Source organism: Tauraco erythrolophus, chromosome 24 (assembly GCF_009769465.1).
Source record: "Tauraco erythrolophus isolate bTauEry1 chromosome 24, bTauEry1.pri, whole genome shotgun sequence".
In the NCBI taxonomy this organism is placed as follows: domain Eukaryota; kingdom Metazoa; phylum Chordata; class Aves; order Musophagiformes; family Musophagidae; genus Tauraco; species Tauraco erythrolophus.
Window position 1 is genome coordinate 6,411,991 of NC_141488.1, and position 22,836 is coordinate 6,434,826.

Here is a 22,836-nt window from a genome sequence, read left to right on the forward strand (position 1 = left end):
GCCGAGCGCCGCACAGGTGAGCCCCGGGCACCCCCCGGGCACCCCCCCGCTGCCGGTCCCGGGCACGGGGAGCGGGGCAGAGCCCGGTCCCGCCGCCGGGCGGGCGGGGAACGGGGGATTCCCTGTAATTAATCGTAATGAATCACCGCCCCGGGGCGGGCGGGTCCGGGAGGACGTCCCGGAGCCGTGGGGACCCGCCGGTGCGGAGGGTGCGGGGGTAGGAAAGGCGGGGAGCAGCCGTGGGGGGCTTGGGGAGGGGGGGTGGGTGCAGGGGGGGAGCGGGAGTGGGTGCAGGGGGTGCCGGGCCAGGGGAGCTCGGAGGGAGCAGCGGGGAGCCGGGGGGGGGGCAGGGGTTGTGGGGGAGGTGCCGGGCAGCGGAGCTGGGGTGCAGAGCTGGGGGTGCGGGAGAGCCGAGGGCGGGCAGGGCAGAGGCAGGGCGGCCGGTACGAGGGTCCCTGTCCGCTGTGCCGGGGCACGGAGGCTCGGGGATGCGCGTCCCGCTCTCGCTGTCCCAGCGCCCGGTTCCCGCTGCCGGAGCCCTGCCTTGATTCGTGGCAGGAAGCGGGCAGGGGGGAGGCCAGGTCGGGGTGACCTGCAGGGCCTCGGGCCACCCCAGGGGACACGCACGGGACCAGGAGACAAAACAGGAGGGAGCGAGACCTTCCCGGGGCGGGGAGGGGGTGTCTGCGCAGGAGGCACCCGCTTCTGCTCCCGGTTCTGCTCTGGGGCATCCGTGTTTCCGGATGTTTGGAGTAAATCTGGATGCTGGGGTTGACTGAACCCGTGAACGCCGGGGTGCTGGGGCTTGGGCTGGCTGCGGAGCAGATGGGGCATCCAGCAGTGGACGAGGGCCACAATGACCCCCAAAACCTGCCCGAGCCATGGCCGAGCGGGTCAGCATCAACTCCATGCCGGTGGCTTTGCTGACAATGTCCCAGCGCGGGTGAGCTTGTGGGGCACGGGCCGGTGCCCACCGCGTGCTTGTCCTGCTGCTGCCTGATCTCTCCCTTGCAGGCAGCTGGGCTGGCCCCGAGCCGCTGCCGTGGGCACCATGAGGGGTCTCTGGGCCCTCGCACTCGCGGGGCTCATCAGTGCCTGCGAAGGGAAGGAGCTGCCGCCAGCAGAAGGTAAGGGGCACCAGGAGCGAGGGCTCGGGGTCTGCACGGGAGCGACCCCCTCCTTGCCTGTCTCTGGGGAGAGAAGGGGAAGGCTTGGTCAGACCCAGAGGTCGCAGGGCAGAGGTGGCCAGGGGACGCCGTGAGCCGTGCCAGGTCCCCACATGCCAGGACTGCACGCAGGGACAAGCTGGCAGCCAGAGCGGTGGCTGTGGACATCGGCTCCCTGCTGAGTGCCGGCCAGCCGGGCTGTGGGCTTTGCTCAGCATCCCGTGCGGGCAGGGGGCCAGGGAGGGCCGAGCGAGCCCAGCTGCGGGGAGCCAGCCCGGGGACACCCTGCCATCGCCCCCGCAGCAGCTGAGCGCCAGGGACACCCCGCAGCCCAGGCCACGTTTATGGAAGGAGCGGGCTTGGCCACACTCCGGCCACGCGGTGCTTGCTGCCAGCTGGCGGCAAAGGCAGCGCCGGCCGGTCCGGCAGCGCGTGCCGGAGCTGGGTCCAGACGGGAGCGAGCAGGGGCTGCTCTGTAGGTGAGCCAGGACCGCTGGAGGAAGCGGTGAGGATGCACAGAGCTCCCAAGGGAGTTTTGGCTTCCGGCTGCGAGGTGAGAAGAGTTTGGCCATGGCGTGAGGCAACGGTGGAGGGCTTGGGGCTGTCCCCATGCAGCCAGGGACAGAGAGATGATGGATGAGCCCATGGGGGGTCTCTGCCGAGGCATCCCTGGCTGTGGGGCTGCTGTGTGGGTCCCGGCTCCGGGTGAGCTCAAGGCGGATGGCGGGGAGGAGCCGCTGGCAGCGAAGCCATGGTTTCATCAGTCTTCATGTGAGGGTGGAGCAGTGGCTCGTCCTGGGGGGGCCTGGAGGTTGCCCAGCTTTGCCCATGCGAGGAAACCCACGGCCGGCACTGGCACCCACTGTCTCATATGGGGTGGCCTCGGGGCTCCTGGCCCTTCGTCAGGGAAAAGAGGGTTGGAGAGATGGGTTTTTCCCTTAAGGGCAGCGCTGGGGCCGGGAGAGGCTTCAAAGCAGATTACGCCGGGGGTGATTTATGCTTCGCTTTCCGCCCCCTGCCCTGCTGCGGATGATCTCAGCGCCGGCGGGAGGGAGCTCTGCCCCTGGCTGCCACACGTGCCTGCGGGGCTGGCTCCGGTACTGCAGCCCCCGCTGCTGCTGCCGTATCAGGGGTCCCGAGGGCGAGGGGCACCTCCCCACACTGCTGCTGGCCACGTGTGAGCAAGTGGTCAGACTGGGGGAGAAGCTCCGTGGTGGTGCTGGGCTCTTGGGCAGTGGGGCTGCGGGGGCCAGAGTGACCCCCCGGGAATGGCCAAGAGCCGAGGAAGAGATGGGGGAATTGGCAAGGGCCATCCCTGCTCCAGGGCTGGTGTGCACTGAGACACAAAACAAATTCCTCCTTCAATACCTCCTTGTTTCCTCCTCTGTCTCACACCTCCCAACATCTGGTAGCATCCAGCGGAGGTGGATTGATGCTGCTAAAGCAATAATATATCAGCGCGGTTGCAAACGACACCAGAGTCCCCATGATTGCGACTGACATGGTGTTTCCTGCGGCTCAACCCCTGGCTGGGCGCTCACGCCTGTCCCCTGGGGCCACCAGGTCTTGGGATGTCACCAGGATGGGACGGGGAGGCCCGCGGGCAGCTCTGGGTGCCATCTCCCCACCTTGGGTGTCCGCGGCACCCATCCAAGTCTACTGATGCCGATTCCAGCTGCGGGGCTGTTTTGAGGCAAAACACGCAGTGACTGGGAAAAACATTTCACCTGGTGAACTTGCGGCAGGAGGTGGCCGGGGCCAGCTCTGAGCTCACCGCCTGGCCCTTCCAAACCTGCTGCTTCGCTCCTGGTGGGCTGTCTGCAAGGAGCCGGCGCTGCCACAGGAGTTGTGTTTGCTGGATCCGTGCTGCCCTACGGCTGCCAGCGGCCTCGAGGGGCCAGGGGGCTGGGGTGAGCTCCTGGCAGTGCCCCGAGACCCACATGGGCTTGGGGAGCTCTGCATGGTCTGACCCTGCTTGACCAGCCTCCCCAGGGACACGGCGGTGACCGGCTGATTTGCCTTGCAGGGGAGCTGTGCCCGCAGCTCTGGGATGAGGATTTGGTTGGGAACAAGTACGAGAACATAACAGGTAAGGAAAACCCCTCTGGCCCTGCAGGTGGGGGCTCCGTGCAGCCCTGACTCCCCAGGGATGGGCTCTGCACCCTGCCTGGAGAGCATGGGGTCAGGTATCACCTCCTTCGCTGTGTCCTGCAGGTTTTAACCTGATTAAAAGGTTCGACCTGCTGAAGATCTCCTCCGTCAAGAAAATCCGCAACCCGAGGGGGCCGGTGGTGCTGCGGCTGGGCGCCGTGCCGCTGGTCCAACCCACGCAGTGAGTGCAGGTGGCTCATTGGGTGGCCAGAGCGACACCGGGCACCGTCCCCACGTGTTTTAAGGACGGGACCCGGGCAAAGCTTGTTAGGCTTTGCCCTTAGCTCGTGCTGGAGAGGCCAGGCAGCTCCGTGGCCCCGGGGCTGCCCCAGCCACCGTCCTCCTAGAAAGTAAATCATGGGCTGCAGCGGCTGGGCTGGGTCGTGGCCAGCCCTTACGCAACCGCGGCTCTGTGGCTGCTCTGTGTCTGCTCTCCCCAGCTTGGCAGGCGCTCGCCAGGGTCTAGACAAGCTCAAACTGCTGCACAGCTCCAAGCAGGCGCCGCTGGGTTTGCTGGGACCACGGGGGGCTGCTGGGGGAGGCACATAGACACCGGCCCTCGGTTCCATCGTCTCCGGCATGTGCTGCTGGGCTATGCCCGAGGCTGTGCTCGCCACCGTGTCGCCCCGCGGGGCTGGGGCTGGCAGGGATGCTGCAGCGTGGCAAGGTGGGAGCAGGTCCACGTCCTCCGGAGCGGTTCCTGGAGGAAGCTGCTGTGGTTTCCGCGCCTGCCTCCTCCAGCGGGCCTGTCCTGACATCGCCCCGGGGCTGGCACAGCTCTGCACAGGGCATGAGGCTTTCCTGAGGGTGAAGGAGACCCAGCCTTGGCTTGTGACCTGGGCAGCCAAGTCCTCAGATGGCTCAGAGACGGCGGATGCTCCAGGCTGGTGTTGCTCTTGGCCGGGTGGTTGTGGCAGCCCAGAGCCAGGCTGGGGAGTGCTCAGCGCGGGGGTGGCCCTGGCAGCCAGGTTGCAAGCTCCAGGTGGGCACCCATGGGTGCCCTCCACCCCGGCCCTGCTCCTCATTGCCCAGTGAGGACGGTCCCATGTCCCACAGAGAGCAGAGGGGACCTCTGGGTCTGGCCCGCTCCCCTGCCTTGGTCCGGCTCCAGAGCGGTGGCTTGGAAAATTGCTGGTGTGGTGGGGCCGAGGCCGGGAGCAGAATGGAGCCCGAGGCAAATATTTCCAGTGGCTGAGCAGGCTGTGGGCAAGCTGGGCATGGTCCCACTGGGGAACAGCTGCCATGGTCCCAGCCGTACCAGAGGGGACCAGGCTGCTGGCGGGAGGTGGGCACTATGGCTGCCCTCTGCCCACTGCCTGTGCCAGAGCATCTGTCCCGTGGAGCCCACGGGGTCAGGGACGCGTTTCCCACCTGCCTGGGGACAAAATTCGATACCATGGTGATAAGTGCATGGCCCCGGGCACTGCAGCCGCCCCAGGAGGGTCGAGTTTGGGGGTGTGCGGTGGAGAGGGTGGCTGTGCCGTGGGCAGGAGATGGGGACAGTGGCTGGGGGTGCCTGGGACAGGCTGGGCTCTCCGTGTGCATCTGGCTGGCACGAGGGATGCAGGGCTGCGCTTTGGGGGGGACAGTGCGCTCCCCACGTGGCACTAGGGTGGGAGGGAGCATCTCTGCCGCCCGTCTCGTGTTCGGCTCCTGTTGCATAAGTGCTGGCATCTCCGGCAGCCACAGCCTGCGCGTCCGGCTGAGACACAAACAGCTCCAGGTCCAGGCACTACCATGGGGGGCCAGGGCTGGATCCACCCCGATGGCATCCACTGTGCCACTGATGGGGACAGACCCCAGCGGGACCCGCAGGGGCTGTTGGGGTGATGCTGCCAGCAGGTGCCGTGGGGATGGGGCTGTTGGGGCCGGTGCTGCCACCAGCCTCGGTGCAAACACCAGTGTCGGAGCTCGGTGAAGGGTCCGGCTGCCCCTGACACCTGTCTCCACAGGCAGGTGTTTCCCCGTGGGCTGCCTCCCACCTTCACCCTCATCCTCACCTTGCTGCTGAAGAAGAACAGCACCGGGGAGCACTGGTACCTCTTCCAGGTCACCGACCAGCAGGGCTACCCCCAGGTACGGCCCCGGTGTGGCGGGATGCACCGGTGGCAAAGGGGCAGCCGGGAGCTGACCCTGAGTGTGGCGTTGTCCCCTCTCTGCCCAGTTCTCCCTGGCCGTGCACGGCCCCGAGAAGAGCCTGGAGTTTCAGGCCAGGGCACCGGGGACCGCATTCGTCAGCGCCGTCTTCGCGGGGAAGGCGGTGGCATCCCTTTTCGACGGGCGGTGGCACAAGGTGGCGGTGGCCGTGCAGAGCCGCGCTGTCTCCGTCCACCTCGACTGCTCCTCCATCTCCTCCAAGCCGCTGGCACCCCGGCGGGCGCTGGCCCCAGAGGGCAACGCCTTCCTGGGGCTGGACGCCGTGCGTGGCACCCCGGTCCGGGTGAGTGCCCAGGGCATGCGGACCTGCTCTGCCTGTGGTGCAGGATCTGTGTCTGCCCCTGACCCGCCGCCTCCTTCCCGCTGCAGTTCGACATCCAGCAAGCTCAGATCTACTGCGACGCCGAGCTGGCCAGGCAGGAGGGGTGCTGTGAGATCTCGGCCAGCGGGGTGAGTCCCCCTGAGCCCCCACCCCGTTCCCACCGGACCCTGGCATGGCCCTGCATAGTCAGAGGTTTCCCCAGAGGGGAAACTGAGGCACGGTGAGGGCAGGTCTCTGAGCCAGAGCTCCTCTGTGCGTCACCTCCTGCTTGTGGTGGCCGGGGACGCAGGGCAGCTCTCCACCAGCCCCAGGATGTCTCGGTGCCTGTCCCCATGGCCAGCACAGGGCACAGTGCAGGATCTGTCCCTCTCCTGAATTGCACTGGGTGCTCGGGCAGGGCTGAGGCTCCTGCCTTTCACCCTGGCAGCCCCCTGCGACTGCCCTCTCTCCTGGCAGTGCCTTCCAGAAGCACCCAAGACCCGTCGGCAAGCGGAGCTGATGCAGAACAGCAACCTCATCGAGATCTCGCCGCAGCCCGAGGGCCGGGTCTACACCCGCTGCTTCTGCCTGGAGGAGCCGCTGGGCATGGTGAGCTCCCGCATCCCGCTGGCGGCTTGGCACAGTGCCCGTCCCGTTGTGGGGTGCTCCTGGCCCCGTGGGGTGGGCAGCGCTCAGCCGCCACGCCGGATGCCTGGTGCTGCCGAGCCGGCAGCCACGTTGATTCAGCCCCTGGAAAAGCCCTGCCTCACATTTTCCACCGCGCCAGGCTCGGTGCGACGGGAGGGAGGGAGCTGGCGGCGGCCAGAGGCCGGGGAGGGAGGGAGGGGATGGCTGCGGCAGCCTCACTGCCGGTCTGCACCGGCTGAGCCGCCGGCATGGGGCTCGACCCGAGGCACATCGCACCCATGGGTGCCCCAGGCAGCATCACCCAGCGGTGCATGGGGAGGTATCACCCAGGGGTGCACAGGCAGGTAGCGCCCATGGGTGCTCTGCTCTCTCCACAGGAGCCAGCGAGGACATCGGGGAGAACCAGCCTGAAGGGAGATCGTGGGGAGAAGGTGAGGGGAGGTGGGAAGGTGTCCCAGCCCGGCTGCACCAGTCCCGGCACACCCAGCTCCGCTCCCCTTCCTCGTGCCGGTGCCCATCTGCACCCCGCGCTGGGTCTGTCCCCGCTGCATTCAGGAACTTGCTGCTGCTGCCAGAGCTGCAGGGACGCCCGCAGAAGCGGCTGCTCTGCTCCCCCGAGCAGGAATTGAGGCCCCACTTCAGTCTCTGCCGCTGCTGGAGCCATCCCAGCTGTGGCCAAGGGCCTCTTTGTTCCCTCCGAGCGTCTCCGGAGCTCTGCCAGAGCCGGGAAGCGTCTCCCGCATGCTCCATGCTCCGTCCCTGCCTGGCCCCGTCCCCCCAGGGCTGCTGTGACCCCGCAGTGGGATCCCTGGGGTGCACACTGTGTCCCACGGCGTGGGCTGGGGGGCTGCAGGGGCTACAAGCCTGCCCAGCTCTTCTTCCCACCCTCTGCTCCGTGTCACCTCCCTGCAGGAAAACGGGTCCACCCCTTGAAGCTGGGAACACTCAGCGAGGGGGTGAGGTGGGGGGGACGGGAGCCTGGGGGCTGCGCTCAGCCCTGCCAGCACCCAGGCGTGGGATGTGGGCAGCCCCCGTCCTGCCTGGCCCCGGCCCCGTGGGAGCACGGCGGAGTGGCTGGTTTGGCACGGTGGAGCTGTGGTCAAGCCACAAAGCCACGGGGAGAGCCGGGTGCCAGCCCGGCCGCTCTCCTCACCTCCCCAGGGACGTGGTGGGGGAGAGATGCTCTCCTGCCTTTTCCCTTCTCCGCCATGGGCATCCCCCTGTGCCCACGGACACCCCGGGGTCAGTGGGGAGAGACACTGCTGGATGAGCCCCGTGGGTTTTGGGGTGCCCAGGGGAGTGGGGCAGTGGCTGCGGGGTTGGGGGTGCTGTGGGGTTTTGGGTGCTGCGGGCGATGCATGGAGCTGGCGCCAGCTGCCATCCCTGTCTCTTCCAGTGCCCACCCTGCTCGCCCCAGACGGCCTCGGCAAACGTGAGTGTGCCACTGGGCTGTGCTGGCGGGTAACAGGGACCCCAACCCAACTGCTGCTGGGGCTGTGAGCTGGGGCTGGCAAAAGCCACCAGGGTGCTGGCCCAGGGGTGTCACCCACTGCTCTGTCATTGCTGCCAGCCCCCCATGACCCATGACTCCTTCTGGCCCGAGGCCTGGCAACATCTGGCTGCGGGGAAGGTCTCTGATCCCTTCCAGATGTGACTCCATTCATATGGCAACCTCTGGCCGGAGGCATGGGGCTGATGGTGGGGGTATGGTGGGGGTTTGGGACCCCATGTGCCCCGTGGGGCTCCTGGAGTGGCACTTGGGGACAGTGTTGGGAAGATGGGGACCACGGTGGAGACGGGGCTCTCTCCTGCTGATGTTTGGCTCCGGGCCCTGTGGGACACCTCTCTTCCTCTCTCCCTAGGTCACACTCGGTCCCCCGGGCCCAAAGGTGGGTTTGTCACCCCCCCAGGACACACAGAGCCCAGTGCCCACAGGGATGTGGCCACGCAGACCCTCGGCTGTGCCTGGAGCATCCCTGTCCGGGAGCCGTGGCCCCACTGTGGGCACACGCGTGGGTATGGGGACACCCGTGCCCCATCTCGTCACCCACCCCTCCCCTCTCTTGCAGGGCGGGAAGGGTGAGCGCGGCATCCCTGGCACTGCCGGCGCCAAGGGGGAGAAAGGCGACCGTGTGAGTGTCCCCAGCCACGTCCCCGGCAGGGACTCCCTGCCCCAGGGGTGCTCCCTGCAGGGGTCCCTGGCACATGGAGGTCCCGCTGCCCCGGGGAGCCCTCCTGCACTCCATGGCCCCCATCCTCTGCCATGGCTGGTGTGGGCAGAGCCCCTGAGCCGTGTCCCCCCTCCCGCAGGGCGCTGACTGCGTGCGCACCCACCCTGGTGGCCCCGTGCAGGTGAGACCCCCCCCAACCTCCATATAACTCCCTTGGCTGTGCTGCCTGCCGCCCCTCACCCCACTCCCTCCTCCTCCTCCCCAGTGTGCTGAGGGGCCGCAGGGCGAGAAGGGGCAACGTGGAGAGACGGTAAGTGATGCTCGGCGGAGGGGGCCATGGTGCAGGGTCCCGGTGGTGGTCCCCCTCCATGTCTTGTGTGTACCCCGGGCTGGGGTGTGGGGGTCCGGCTCCGAGGAGGCATCTTGGTGGGTGGTGGTGGGGTGAAAGGAGCTGTGGTGCCAGCGGAAGGAGGGAAGCCCTGCTCCAACCCACCCGTGGTCACCTGCACCAGCCTACCCATGGGCACCCACTTTGCCACACTGTTCTCACGCAGGGGCTCCCGGGGACAGATGGCACCGACGGGCAGAAGGTGAGTCCAGCCTGTCCACAGGTCCTGGCATCACAGTGGGGATGACTGCCCCGTGGGTCCTGGGATGCTGGCAGAGGTGCTGGGACCTGCCGGTGCCAACCCAGGTAGCATGGGAGATGGCATGGAAGACAGCACGGGTGACATCTGTCTGTCCCGCAGGGCCAGAAGGGTGAGAAGGGCGACGAGGGACTGCAGGGCAAGCCGGGGCGCCCGGGGCGCGATGTGAGTAATGCCAGGGGGTACCTGGGCATCCCCTGGGGCACTTCCTGGGCAGTGGGGTCTGGCTGCTGAACCAGCCTGCCCGCTGCCGTGCATGGTGCTGCACGTGCCGAGCCTTCACACCCTGCTCCTCTCCTGGCAGGGTCGGCCTGGAGAGATTTGCGTGGTGGGTCCCAAGGGCCAGAAGGTAAGTAAGGGCTCAGGGGGTGGGAGAGCGGGGGCACCTGGCAGCACTGCTGGCACTGACACCTCCCTCGCCTTCAGGGTGACCCGGGCCTCGTGGGACCTGAGGGGCTGGCTGGCGAGCCGGGGCCCCCGGGGAAGCCGGGCTCTCCGGGGATCGGCTTTCCAGGGAAGCCGGTAAGGACTCCCCTGCCGTGGAGCTGTGCCCAGGTGGCATCCCTGGCTCGGCACATGGTGGCTGCGGGTGGGCATCACTGCAGGAGCGGGCGAGGTGCCCCCCTCCCAGGCTCCGTGATGGGGCTGGCTGGCCAGGGCGCTGGGGCAGGGATAATGCCGTCCTCTCTCCCTTTCAGGGTGACCCTGGTGGCCCCCCGGGGCCGAAGGGTGAAAAGGTGAGTGAGGGGAAAAAGGGGTCCCGACCACCCTCGTCCTGCCATGGGCAGCTTGGCACGGTGGGCAGTGGGTCGTGCCGGGGATCCCCGGCTGGAGCCGGATCCGCCGCAGCTGAGTCAGCGCTGGCTCACGGTGCTGCCGGCTGGGCAAGCCCCAGCTGGGTGGCCCAGGGCTTGGTCTGGGGGGGCAGAAAACCCCCCTGAGGGGAGAAGGGTGCTGGGGGTGCCGAGGGCCGTGCGTTTCTCCCTTGGTGGGCTCAGGGTCTCCCATCTCTGCCTCCAGGGCAGCTCAGGATCTCCTGGACCCGGAGGATCGCCAGGGATGCCCGTGAGTACCGCGAGCCTGGAGCCAAAGCCCGGGGTCAGGGCCAGGTTTCTTGGCTCGGGGTCGAAGTTGCTTGGCCAGAGCAGCAGCGGGATCGGAGCCCAGGCGTGGAGAGGGGTTTGGGAGAGCCGGCAGCCTCGTTTGAGGCTGGGGCCGTCCCGTGCCATGGCTGGTGGCGGTGCTGGGTGGTATTGCCAGGGCAAACCGTGGTGTCCAGGCTCTCTGAAGCAGCCCCATCCCTTGTCTTCCTCCCGCAGGGACCCCCTGGCATCCTGGGGCCAAAAGGAGACAAGGTAGGTGCAGGGGCAGGGGGGCCTGGGGGGGCTGTGCCACACCTCACTGTGCCACGGCCATGGGCACAGCGGCTCCTCTCAGCACTGCTGGGGTTGGGGCTGCTTGGGGCATTTCGGGGGCCACCCCAAGGAACCCCCAGCCCTGGGCTGCATCTCCGTGTCCCCGTGGGCAGGGTGAGCCGTGCGAGGTGTGTCCCACCGTCTCCGAGGGGATGCTCGGTGCCACCGGACTGCCTGGCAAACCAGGACCCAGGGGAGCACCCGGAGCACCCGGCAAGGACGGAGTCTCGGTGAGTCTGAACCCAGGGGCTTGCGGGTGGGCACACGGGGCGCAGGGCAGAGCAGGGTCTCTCAGCATCCCTAATGCTCCTCTTCGTTTCCCCTTCCCCAGGACAGACCTGGTCCCATGGGACCCAAAGGGGACAGGGTAGGTGACGTGGGTCCAAGGGGTGGGCTGGCTCGTCCCCAGCCAGAGCTGGGGGACACTGAGCACTGTCCGGCCCGTGCTGGCAGTGCCCAGCCCAGCTCCTCTCTTTCCTCCCCAGGGAGATCCTGGCATTCAGGGGATGAAAGGGGAGAAGGTGAGTGTCTGTCCCTCCACCCCACCTGCCCGCTGGGTGGGCAGCCCCCCGGAGCCCTGCCCTCTCCCTGCCCTCGCAGGGGGACTCCTGCCTGTCCTGCGATGCCCACATCCTCGCCGCGCTGCTGCGGGGTCCCACCGAGGGGCTGGAGGGTGCGCGGGCACCGGCACCGCTGCAGCCAGGGCTGCCGGTGAGTACATGGGGCTGAGCCCCCCATCTCCTGTGCCAGAGGGGCACCCCGGCCACCCCGGGGCTATGTGGGTGCTGGGTGTGTGACCGCACGGGGTGTTCAGCAGGGTGAAATGGGACTCCCTGGGCTGGCTGGCATCAAGGGCAAGAAGGTGAGTGACCCCAAAACCCACCCCTCTTTCTTCATCCCCCCCATGGGGCCAGCGCAGCCTTGGCTTCCTTTGGAGCCCAACCTTGACCCTGGTGTCTTGCAGGGAGACAGTGGCCAGGAGGGACCCATGGGCAGACCGGTGAGCGGGGGTGCGGGGGCTCAGGGTGGGTGCTGCTTGCCCAGGGGGGCAGGAGCTGGCACTGGGGGCCATCTCTCATCTCTGCCACGGATTCTTGGTGCAGGGGCTCCCGGGAGACAAGGGCGATCCAGGCGTGCGGGGGCTCAAAGGAGAGAAGGTGAGACCCGTGCAACTCATTGGATGGGACAGCCCTGAGATGGGGAGAGCTGCGGGGGCTGCGGGTCCCCCACCCCGCAGTGCTACAGCCCCCGAAGCCACTGGGATGTCCCCTCTGCAGGGTGAGCCATGCGGGCAGTGCCCACCTGTGCCACAGGCCCTGGAAGGGGCAGCGACAGTGCTGGCTGTGCCCGGACCACCAGGGCAGAGGGGCCAGAGTGGCCCCCCGGGCAGAGCGGTGAGTGTCCCTCCGCGCTCGCGGGTGCCCGTTTTGGGGGATGCTCTGGCCTGACCTGTTTCCCTGCTCCCCCAGGGCAGACCTGGCGACGCTGGCCAGAAGGGACAGAAGGTGAGAGGGGCAGGGGAGGGGGCAGAGGGGGCTGCGACACTCCCCACCTTGGGCTGTGGGGCTGGAGGAGTGCCGTGTGCCCCCCTGCCCCGTGCCAGCCTTGTCCCCGCTCTTTGCCAGGGGGATGCAGGCAGCCCTGGGGACCCGGGCATCCCGGGCATGGCCGGTGTCCCGGGGCTGTCAGGTGAGCCTGGCATCAGGGGCCCGGCCGGCCCCAAAGGCGAGAAGGTGAGACCCTCTCCAAACTTGTATGGGGACCCACACCCCGTCACCGTGGTGTCACCCACCCCTCACCCATCCCCACCTCCCCTCCTGTGCAGGGAGACGCCTGCGAGCCCAGTCCCGTTCCGCACGGGGACTCCTCGGACGTGGTTGGCATCCCGGGAAAACCTGGGGCCAAAGGGGACCAGGGCCCCCCGGGCATCGGCCAGCCTGGCAGACCCGTGAGTGCCCCCTCCCCACGGCACCGCGGGTGTCCCGTGGTATCGTGCCCTTGGGGTTCACTCTGGTGTGTTTTAGGGGAAGCCAGGACTGCCCGGGGTTCAGGGCCCCGCCGGACCGAAGGGGCTGCAGGTGAGCGGGGCTGCGGGGGGACGGATATGGGGGGGCCTCGGGGCTGCTCACTGCCCCTCTGTCTCCCAGGGTGAGCCGGGACCGCGGGGCATCGGCCAGCCAGGACCGCAGGTGGGTGTATGGGGTGCCCGTGCCATGCCATGCCATGCCATGCAGCTCTGCCAGCTCTCATGTATTCTGTTTTTCCCAGGGAGAGCCTGGAAGCACCGGACCACCTGGGACACCTGTATGTAGCATTTTCGGCCACCCAGCCTGGGAGATGGGGCACCCACCAGCCCCCCAGTTCCTGCAAGTTGGGGGGGTCGCACCCCTGCAGCATCAGCCCCTCGATGAGGGTGATGGCAGTGGGATCCTGGCCACAGCACCTTGGGGACAGTGGTGTCACCATGGCTTGCTGGGTGGGCAGGGGGGCTGGCTGGGGCTGCTGGGGGACCTAACACTTTCTTCTGCCCCAGGGCTCTCCTGGACCCCAGGGACCCCCGGGGATGGCAGCAGAGAAAGGTGCCAAGGTAAGGGAGCATCCCCCAGCCCTCCCTCCCTTCCCTGCCCCCCCACTCCTGCTGTCCTTCCTCTGCAGGGATCTCTGGGGCCCAAAGGTGCCGTGGGACCCCCTGGGCCACCAGGGACCAGCGTTACGGGGCCCCCGGTAAGTCCTGCCCTCCAGAACGGGCATCGCCATCCTCCCCTGGCCCCTCGACGCGGGCTAAAATCTGCTGTGCCCAGTTTGAGCCCGGAGCTGAGCTTCCTCACCCTCTTCTTCCTCGCAGGGCCCCGAAGGGCCACGTGGGCTCCCTGGGGTGCCCGGGTCCAGCGGGCAGCCGGTACGTACGGGGGCTGGTGGAGGGGCCGTGCCTGCGAGAGCGGGCAGCGCGGTGCTGAGCCCCCGTGATCTGGTGCTCACCCAGCTGTGGGTGGGGGACACAGGGGGGGACACCAGGGGCCGCCTGCTAATGCCCATCTCCGGCTTTCGTCCTCGCAGGGGGAGAAGGGCACCCGGGGCGAGAAGGTGAGTGGGGGTCGGGGTCGAGCCGTACCCCCGTGCCACCCTGCTGCCCTCCCTGCCCTCACCTCCTCTCTCCGCAGGGGGACCCCGGGGAGTGCGCCTGCCCGCTCGGCCCCCGCCAGGACCCCACCTACGCCGGGATGCCGGTAAGCACCACGGGCACCTGTGGGCACCCCCCGGCTCTGCTTCGCCCCCGCTGAATGCTCTTGCCCTTCTCTCGGCCCCAGGGAGCCCCAGGACTGTGGACCGGGATGTCCTGGCAGCCGCAGCCGGGCCCACAGGTGGGTGCTGGCCCCGCTGTGCTGTGCCCGCCAGCCCCCCCACCCCACCCCACCCCACCTCACTCTCTGACTCTCTCCATTTGTGTTTTGGGGTGTTGCAGGGTCCTCCCGGAGCCCCCGGCCCCCCCGGCCCCCCAGGTGCCCCAGGCCGCCAGGTGAACGATGGGCAGCGGGAGAACGGGGACAAATTCTGCCCAGCTTTTAGGGAAGGGTTTAAATTTTCAAGCTCTCTCCTTGGCTTTAGGGGATGCCAGGGCACAACGGTTTACCGGGACTGCCTGGACCAGCTGGAGACCTGGTAGGTAGTGGCTGTGCCCATGGTAGATCCCCCCCACGGTTGCCCATCCTGCTCCCCATCCCCAGCACGGGGACCATCCCCTTCCCTCCTGCATCTCTTCCAGGGGCCGCTGGCTGTCATGGCCGAGAGGAACATCGAGGTGCTGAAGGTGAGAGCACGAGGACAGGGCACCTTCCCATTGTGGGTAGTGCCCAGGGGACCCCAAGCCCCTCAGGACACCCCTGACTCCTCCACCTTCTCCCAGACCCTCTGCGGGGACTGTGCCCAGCTGCAGGCAGCCTTCGAAGCACCCAGCGGCGTCAAGGGGGAGAAGGGGGACAGGGGCATGCCGGGTGCCCCTGGCAGCGAGAGCTGCGCCCGCGTGAGTGTTGCCCACCTCCGGGTGGGAGTCCTGGCACCCAGAAACCCCTGGTCTTGATGGGTTTCGGGGTGAAGTGCAGAGATGCTCCTGAGCCCCTGGGCAACGGTTGTGCGGTTGTGCAAAGCAGCAGGCGCTTGCAGGGCTGGGCACGCTCTGGGCACGCTCTGGGCATGCTGGTCCTGCCCAGCAGGCTGCCATGCACAGCACCCACCTGCCTGAATGCGATCCCCAGGGAGGGTGACGGGCTTGTTGTGTGCGGGGGCTGGAGCAGCGGGTGCTGAGCGTCCGAGGGGTGCGGGATGTGGGGCTCCGTGCCCCGCAGCTCCCTCAGTGCACCCCTGCATGGGATCCCCAGGTGACTCCTGGGTTTTCTTCCAGTGCTTTGCCCAGTTCCCGAGAGCGGAGGAGGCTCGGGTGAGTGAACCATGCTGCCCAGCACCCTCTCCCTGTGCCAGGGGCTGAGCTGCCACCCCGGTCCCCAGGGTGCTGCAGGGATGGTCCCCACTGGGGCAGGACCCAGCACCGTACCCCCATGGCAGGAGCAGCCGGGGCTTTGGGGAGCGGAGGTTGCTTCGGGGGGCACTTGGCGGGGCTTGGCAGGGCTCAGCCATGGGCAGTGGGCACGGACAGCCCTGGCTCCTGACGCATCCCCATTCCCCGCAGGGTGACAGCCCTGACCCGGACTGCGTGGGTGATCCCGGGCTGCCGGGTGCCCCGGGCATCCCCGGAGAGAGAGGCGAGCAGGTGGGTGCGCTCCCCGCCCACGGTGTTGCCCCACTCCACTGCTGTCCCAGCCCTTCCTGGCATCCATGGGGCCGTGACTGGTCCCCCAGTGCCCCTCGGAGCTGGAGCAGGGCCAGGGCCCTGTCCCCCTGCCCTGGTCACATCTGACGCAGCCGTCTCTCCCCAGGGCTCACCAGGACTGCGGGGACCCCCGGGGCCACCTGGGCCCATTGTAAGTACCCCTGCCCGGGGCGGGGGGCTGCTGGGCTGTGCGGGCATCATGTCATGAATCTGGGGAGCTTGGAGGCCCCCACTGCAAGTCACCAAAGGGGTCCATTGCCTTGCCCCAAAGCCATGGTGATGGGCAGAGGGCTGGGGCTGTGGCAAGGCGGAGGTGTGGCATGGCACAGCACGGCTGACCCCCGATGAGGCTGGAGATGGAGGTGAAGACGATGCCAACCTGGAGACGGAGCAGGAGCCCGGCTTGGTGGGAGACGGAGGCCAAGCTAGCTCTCGCCCAGCTGCTCTGCAGTGCCCCAAGGGCTCAGCCCGGGCTCCCGGGTGCCATTTCCAGGATGTGACCTTCCCTGTTTCTCCCCTCAGGGCCCCCCGGGCTTTCCTGGAACGCCTGGCGCACCCGGACTGCCCGTAAGGACCCCGCACGGCTCTGCTCTGTGCCCTCTGTTGCTGCTGCTTGGTTTGGCTGTGTCCCCTGTCCCTGTCCCCTCGGGAGCAGCCGCAACCCAGCAGTCCCCCTCCCCTTCCACCCCATCTCCATCCTCCCATTTCCACCTTCTCCATCCCCATGCAGGGGGTCTGGGCAGAGCCGGGGTCTGCAGGCTCGGGAATGATCTTCCTGAGCTCAGGGGCCTGGCGCTGGCACTCACTGGTGCCACTGCCCCCAGTGTTGGGGCCATTCACCACCGTGGGATCCCGGTGTGCTGGAGATGGCCGCGGCCTCTGGGCTGGCTCAGCTCAGCTGCTCTCAGTGTGTCAGGGAGCCGCTGCCCCGGCTTGGTGCCCGCGGCTCGTCACAGCTCGTCATGCACGAGGTGGCACTCAGCTGCTGCCCCTTCCCTGGCTGCCCCTGGGGACTCCCCTCATGGGGGCCAGGAGGACCCCCTTGTGCAGCCAGTGCTGCCTGGGCTCATCCTCCCCTTGCCCTGGTCTCCAGCTCCTCTGGGGTCAGCCAGCCTCCACCACCATCTCCATCTCAAGCTTCATCTCCATCTTCATCTTCATCCTCATCTTCATCTTCATCCTCCTGCTCCCACCCATGCTCCCTCCGAGCACGAGGCGGTGGTGGGGCTGCGCCGGCGGCTCTCGGAGGATCCTGCCCTCCCTCACCCGTGTCAGCTGTGTCCTGCTCCTGTCCCCTCGTCCACTAATGTCGCCGTAACACCACGGTCTGTGTGGGTCTCTGTGGGTCTGTGTGGGTCGTTGCTCTGCGGTGTGCCAGCGTGTCCTGTCCAGCCTCCGCCGCCTCGGCACCACGTCACCCCACTAACCTGCCCCAGCGGTCCCGTGACACGGATCCTGGGGGGCTTCCAGCTGTCACCTGTGTCACCCGTGCCCGGTGTGCCCTGGGAGAACAGGGAGGCAGCGGGTGGCACCAGGCTGGAGCTGTGGGCCAAAGTGTGTCCCGGACAGTGACCGGGGTGCCAGGAGCTGGGCACCCCAACACAGCTCCCCCAGGGCAGAGCTTCCCATGGCACCGGGGCTGCCTGTGGGTCCTGCCTATGGGCCGCAGCGTGGGGGGCACAGGCAGCAGTGACCTGTGTCTGGGTGTGTGTTGAGCCCGGTCTGGTGCCATGGGCGCAGGGACCCCAGCCAGGTGCCAAGCGGGTCCTTCCCAGTGCCCGGAGGTGCTGGGCAGGCTGGGGCCGGCATGGGCTGGTGGAGATCACAGACCCCCTGGGCTGTGCCCAGGTCCTCGGTCCCCGCGCTCTTCCTGTTGGTGCTGCCAGGTGGGCACAGCCCCGGGCAGGGGCCACAGGAGTCCCCTGGCAGCTCCTTTCTTCTCCATCCAAAGGGTCTCCAGGGGGAACGCGGCCCCACCGGGCTTGCTGGAGCCAAAGGGGAGCCGGTGAGTGGCATGGGAGGAGGCGACGGGGGGGCCACCTGTGCCCCATGGGCTTTGGGCACCTGGCTGGGGCATTGCAGGTGGCTCAGCATCCTCTTCCTGCACAGGGACCTCCAGGGCAGCCTGGCTACCCCGGTGCGACAGGTCCCCCCGGCCTTCCTGTGAGTACCATGGGGTGTCAGGCAGCACGTGCCAGCCCCCAGCCACCTTGTGTGTCCCCGCGTCCCTCCCTGGGGCAGGCAGTTGGGAGACCCAGTGGGCACCCAACACCACGTCCCTGCAGGGCTCATCCCAGTCCCATCCAGCCCCTGTCCCACTCTTCATTGTCCGTCTGTTCACTCCATCCATGCCCATCCATCCGTGCCCTGTGCATGCCCTGACTGTGCCCCATCTTTCCCTGTCCATCCTTGTACCCCATCCATGCCCCATCTGTCCCCCACGTCCCATCCATGCCCCATGTCCCATCCGTGCCCCATGTCCCAGCTCATTCCCTGTCCTTCGTGGGACCTTCATCTCCTTCCTTCCCCAGGGCATCAAAGGCGAGCGAGGCTACGTGGGCCCCCCCGGGGAGAAAGGGGAACTGGTGAGTCCTCCATGGGCAGAGGGGCTGTGGGCTCCCCCAGATGCCCCCCTTGCTGTGGGCACCGGGGCTGAGCCCCTTCCAGCTACATCCGTCTGACCCTGTTCCTCCCCTTCCCAGGGACCCCCTGGCTTGGACGGCCTCCCCGGTCCCATAGGGCCAGCGGTAGGTGCCCACCCTGACCAGCTCCCAGGGGGCTGTGGGGTGGGATGGGGGGCAGCTCCGGTGGCTGCGGGTGCAGCGAGGTGCTCCCCACTCACCTCACCCCCTCCCTCCACAGGGACCGAGGGGCGAGCGCGGGCTCCCGGGCAGTGCCGGCGAGAAGGGGGACCAGGTGAGCATCCCCGAGGGGCACGCAGGGACATGGATCCCCGGGACCCCCATCAGGCAGGATGCGGCTGTTGGGGTCCGGCTCAGCTCTCATCTCTCCACAGGGTTTCCAGGGCCAGCCCGGCTTCCCAGGACCACCGGTGAGTATGTCCCACCAGGGCTGCCGGAGCAATGCTCCAGCACAGCAGGGTGTGCCAGGAAAATGATGCCCGGACCCATGTCCCTGTGTCCCCACGGGACTGGGGACCCAGCCAGGGCTGGGGATGGGGGACTCTCCCAGACTGACACAGGAGTGTCCCGTGGGACAGGGTGTGGAGAGCAGCCCCACAGTAAACCCCTTAAAATGAGTTTGGAGACGATGGGACGTGCGGGGCTCCTACCGCCATGCCCCCCCCTCGCTTAACACCCCTCTTCTCTTTAGGGGCCCCCTGGCTTCCCGGGGAAGGTTGGTCCAGCCGGGCCACCGGGGCCCGCGGCCGAGAAGGTGAGTGCCATGGGTGAGTGCCATGGGTGAGTGCTGTGGTTGAGTGTCGCCAGGATGCGGCTGCGTGGTGGCACCACTCATCCCAGCTGGTGGCCGGGTTTGGCCTCTGCTCTGCTGGGCGGCCCAGGGGTGCCCAGCCCCGGCTGCTCCCATGACCATCCCGTGGCTCTTGCAGGGCAGCGAGGGCATGCGTGGTCCCACAGGGATGCCAGGGCCCCCTGGACCCCCCGGACCCCCAGGCATCCAGGTGAGACCCCCTCCCATGCCACCTGCAGGGGCAGAGGGGGCAGGACCACCAGTATCATGGTGCTCCTGGGGAGCACCGCTGGCTGCACCTGTTCCCCAGGGACCTGTTCCTATGGCCTGGGGTGCCCAGAGCAGGTCCCCTGGGGACCCCCAGAGCCCCTTGGTGCAAACCACCCTCTCACACCCTCACCTTGTCCCCGCAGGGCCCCGCTGGCTTGGAAGGACTGGACGGCAAGGATGGCAAGCCAGGGCTGCGGGTGAGGCTCTGGGGCATTGCCAGGTGCTAGCAGGGGGGCAACCACCCTGCAACCCCCCCAGGACACCCCCAAACCATGTCTCTTTCTCCCCAGGGTGACCCCGGACCCCCTGGGCCACCAGGGATGATGGGTCCTCCGGTGAGTGACAGCCTTCCTTGTCACCCTCCCTAGTGCTTGGTGCCTGGTACTGTGAGCCGGGACTGTCCCACCATGTGCTCCTGGGGACGCTAAGCCTGATGGGGTGGGTGGGCATCCCCCTTGGCCCGGTGCTGTAGGTCCAGGTCCCCAGTGGAGACTGGGATCAGGGTTGCCTGCCTCAGTCTGCTTGCAGCAGCTGGGACCCCCACCCAACTCTTTTTTCCCTCCAGGGCTTCAAGGGGAAGACGGGGCACCCAGGTCTCCCAGGACCAAAGGTGAGTGATGGTGGCACTGGGGGACACTTCATGGTGACACCCCTGGGGACATCAGTCCTGGGCCAGGGTCTCCACATGCTGCCCACCATTGTCCCTTCCTCCTTTTAGGGTGACTGCGGCAAACCCGGCCCCCCGGGGAGCACGGGCCGGCCAGGAGCAGAGGTGAGCGAGGGGGTGGGTGGGTGCGGGAGCCCTGAGCCGCCTGTGCCCCACGCCACCCCTTATCATACTGCCTTCCCCAGGGTGACCCTGGACCCATGGGACCCCAAGGCCGGCAGGGACCCCCGGGGCTCATCGTAAGTTGGACCTGCCCCCGCGGTGCACGGGGACGGTGCCTATGGCGGATAATATGGCGGGGACTCCCCCGGCACAGGGAGTGGGGGCATTGCCCACAGCCCCTCCAGCTGACACCCCTCTCTCTGCCCCTCAGGGACCCCCTGGCAGCCCAGGGCAGCCAGGTCCTGCTGGCCTTGCGGGAGTGGTGAGTAGTGCCTGGGGCCGGATCCTGCCCCGTCACAGCCCCAGCTGCGGGATGTGGGGACTGGATGGGTTTGGGGGTCGCCATCCTCATCCCGCGCTGACTCCGGTGCTCCCGGCTCCCTCCTGCCTCCCTGCAGGGGCTGAAGGGCGAGCGGGGCTCCGCGGGGGAGCGAGGTCTGCCGGGGATGCCAGGACAGCCGGGACCCCCCGGCCACCCGGGACCACCGGTGAGTGCAGCAGGGTGCGGGGGGCGATGTGGACCCCTGCACCCCGGAGCAGTGGGCACCTTGAGACTGGCACCGTGCTCATCACCATCTCACGCCGCCCCGCTTTGATTTCGCAGGGGGAGCAGGGACCAGATGGACCTGTCGGTAAAGAGGTATGAGCGTGGCCTCTGCGGCTCCGCAGCTCTCCTGCCCTGCATGACCCAGGGCTGGACCTTGGCATCCTCCTGGCCCAGCCACGGTGTCCCGAGGGTGCCCATGTGGGGAACATCCCTGCCACCTCGCTCCTCTGTTTCTCCCCAGGGCCCCCCAGGAAAACCCGGTACTGTGGGTCCGGCTGGCCAGAAGGTGAGTGGAGAAGCCCAGCTGTGCTGCCGTGGCCATCCCAGTGTCCTGCAGCCCCACTCGGGGCCAGGGGTGCCAGGCTGAGCCCTGTCTCACCATGTCTCCGCAGGGTGAAGCTGGATCCCCTGGCGAGAGAGGCTACCCTGGGGAGAAGGGCAGAGCTGGCATGCCAGGGGGGCCGGGAAAGAGTGGCTCCATGGGCCTCGTGGGGCCGCGGGGGCCTGCAGGGGAAAGGGGCCCCCCAGGCTCGCCAGGACCAGCGGGCAGCCCCGGACTGCCAGGACCCCCAGGGATGATGGTAAGGAGGGGTGGCCGTGCCAGCCAGGGTGTGGGACCCCATGCGCCCGCTGGGCCCGGTGGCGATGGCCCCTCGTGTGTACCCCCAGGGAGACTTGGTGAATTATGACGAGATCAAGAGGTTCATCCGTCAGGAGCTGAGCAAGATGTTCGACGGTAACGGGGTGGCGGGGGTGAGGGCCAGTCGCACCCCAGCAGCGCCATGTCCCTGCTGGCACTGAGCATGGCTGCCTCTCCCTGCAGAGCGCATGGCGTACTATACCTCCCGGCTGCACTTCCCGGTGGAGATGGTGGCATCCCCAGGGAGACCCGGTCCCCCGGGGAAGGACGGGCTGCCTGGCCGGCCAGGACCCCCCGGCTCCCCAGGGATGCCAGGGCAGATTGGCAGAGAGGGGCGGCAGGGTGTACCGGGCATGCGGGGTAGGTGCTGCTCCCCGGGGCATTCCTGGTATCCCTAAGTGCCATGTTGTGCCAGGGTCTCACCCCTCTCCATCCATCTCTCCTCCAGGTGAGCCAGGTGCCAAGGGAGAGAAAGGAGAGAAAGGCGTGGGGATGATGGGGGACAGTGGCCCCCCGGGCCCCCCAGGTGAGCCCCCTCCTTCTGCGTGGCCACCAGCCCCACGACGGGCCTCACTGCCAGCCCCCTACCCTGCCACCTCCCTTTTTCTCTCCATCTCTTCCAGGTCCCCAGGGGCCACCAGGCTATGGGAAGATGGGTCCCCCGGGCCCCGTGGGACAGCAGGGCATCCCCGGCATCCCCGGCCCCCCGGGTGCCACGGGGCAGCCGGGCAAGACGGGGCACTGCAGCCCAGCGGAGTGCCTGGGCGCCGTGCCCCTGGAGCAGCCCCTCTTCCAGCCCAAAAACGTCAAGGGCCCCTTCGGCTGAGGGTCCCCCCGCGCCCCCCGCCTCTGCTGTTAATATCGTTTCCCCGCTGTGCCGGGGCTGCGCCGGTCCGGCGGGGGGGCGCGGGGGGCGGGTATTGTACAGCTCCGTCGCGATCGTTAAGGGCAGGTGGATCCTGCCCGGCCAAATACACCCGTGCTGGTGCCCCCGCGCCTCCCGCCTCCTCGCTCGGCTCCGCCGTGTCCCTGTCCCCGTCCCGGTCCTGTCCCCGAGGGACACGGACGCCTCGCCCGGGAGCCCCGGTCCCGTGCGCGGGGCCCGAGGCCAGCCCGGCCCGGGGGACGGTGCCCCAGTACCCCGTTCCACCCCGCGGCCCTGGGCCTGGTGGGGGGATCCGAGCCCCGCTCCTGGGGATCCCAGCCCCGCTCCTGGGCTGATCCCAGCCCCGCTCCTGGGCTGATCCCAGCCCCCCTCCTGGGCTGATCCCAGCCCCCCTCCTGGGCTGATCCCGGCCCTGCCTTTGCCAGGATCCCGCACCAGCTCCCGGGGAAATCCCGCTCCTGCTCCTAGAGGGATCCCAGCCCCACTCCCAGGCTGATCCTGGCCCTGCTCCAGGGGGATCCCACCCCTGCGCCCGGACTGAGCCCGGACCAGCTCCCGGGGAAATCCCTAGCCCTGCTCCAGCGGGAATCCTGCGGGACGGGGCGGACCCCACCCCGCTCCGCCCACGCGTCGTTGCCGCCTTAAGGCTCCTCCGGGCGCGCCCTTCCCGCGCGGCCCCGCCCCGCCGCCCTGCCACACCCTGGGGGCGGGGCCTCCGCGCGACCACAGCCAATGGGTGCGCGCAACGCCC

At 68.4% G+C, this 22,836-nt stretch overlaps 1 protein-coding gene across 1 annotated transcript; it reads left to right on the forward strand.

The window, feature by feature from the left end:
• Nucleotides 1-1,051: 1,051 nt before the first annotated feature.
• COL16A1 (collagen type XVI alpha 1 chain) lies at nt 1,052-22,025 on the forward strand. Its single transcript, XM_086626253.1, has 70 exons — nt 1,052-1,127; nt 3,193-3,255; nt 3,381-3,498; nt 5,270-5,393; nt 5,482-5,757; nt 5,844-5,924; nt 6,253-6,384; nt 6,801-6,854; nt 7,820-7,855; nt 8,286-8,312; nt 8,493-8,555; nt 8,734-8,775; nt 8,860-8,904; nt 9,149-9,184; nt 9,344-9,406; nt 9,546-9,590; nt 9,668-9,763; nt 9,940-9,978; nt 10,262-10,306; nt 10,561-10,596; nt 10,770-10,886; nt 10,988-11,023; nt 11,142-11,177; nt 11,257-11,367; nt 11,474-11,518; nt 11,621-11,656; nt 11,760-11,813; nt 11,934-12,050; nt 12,126-12,161; nt 12,282-12,389; nt 12,482-12,604; nt 12,681-12,734; nt 12,804-12,845; nt 12,925-12,960; nt 13,190-13,243; nt 13,312-13,380; nt 13,502-13,555; nt 13,714-13,740; nt 13,818-13,883; nt 13,965-14,018; nt 14,120-14,173; nt 14,263-14,316; nt 14,420-14,464; nt 14,561-14,677; nt 15,056-15,091; nt 15,341-15,421; nt 15,588-15,632; nt 16,004-16,048; nt 17,433-17,486; nt 17,591-17,644; nt 18,013-18,066; nt 18,184-18,228; nt 18,344-18,397; nt 18,498-18,533; nt 18,815-18,877; nt 19,053-19,124; nt 19,327-19,380; nt 19,474-19,518; nt 19,749-19,793; nt 19,902-19,955; nt 20,036-20,089; nt 20,224-20,274; nt 20,411-20,500; nt 20,617-20,652; nt 20,801-20,845; nt 20,952-21,140; nt 21,229-21,295; nt 21,383-21,559; nt 21,648-21,725; nt 21,823-22,025. The coding sequence occupies exons 1-70, from the start codon at nt 1,052-1,054 to the stop codon at nt 22,023-22,025; spliced, it is 4,869 nt and encodes a 1,622-aa protein (XP_086482379.1).
• The last annotated feature ends 811 nt before the right edge of the window (nt 22,026-22,836 follow it).

What these genes read in the sequence shown, in the direction of transcription:
- COL16A1 (XM_086626253.1), top strand. Translation starts at nt 1,052, where the DNA reads ATGAGGGGTCTCTGGGCCCTCGCACTCGCGGGGCTCATCAGTGCCTGC. An exon ending in GTGGCCCCCCGGGCAGAGCG is followed by an intron (nt 12,051 to 12,125) that starts GTGAGTGTCCCT and finishes CTGCTCCCCCAG; the next exon opens with GGCAGACCTGGCGACGCTGG. An exon ending in CTGGAGCCAAAGGGGAGCCG is followed by an intron (nt 17,487 to 17,590) that starts GTGAGTGGCATG and finishes CTTCCTGCACAG; the next exon opens with GGACCTCCAGGGCAGCCTGG.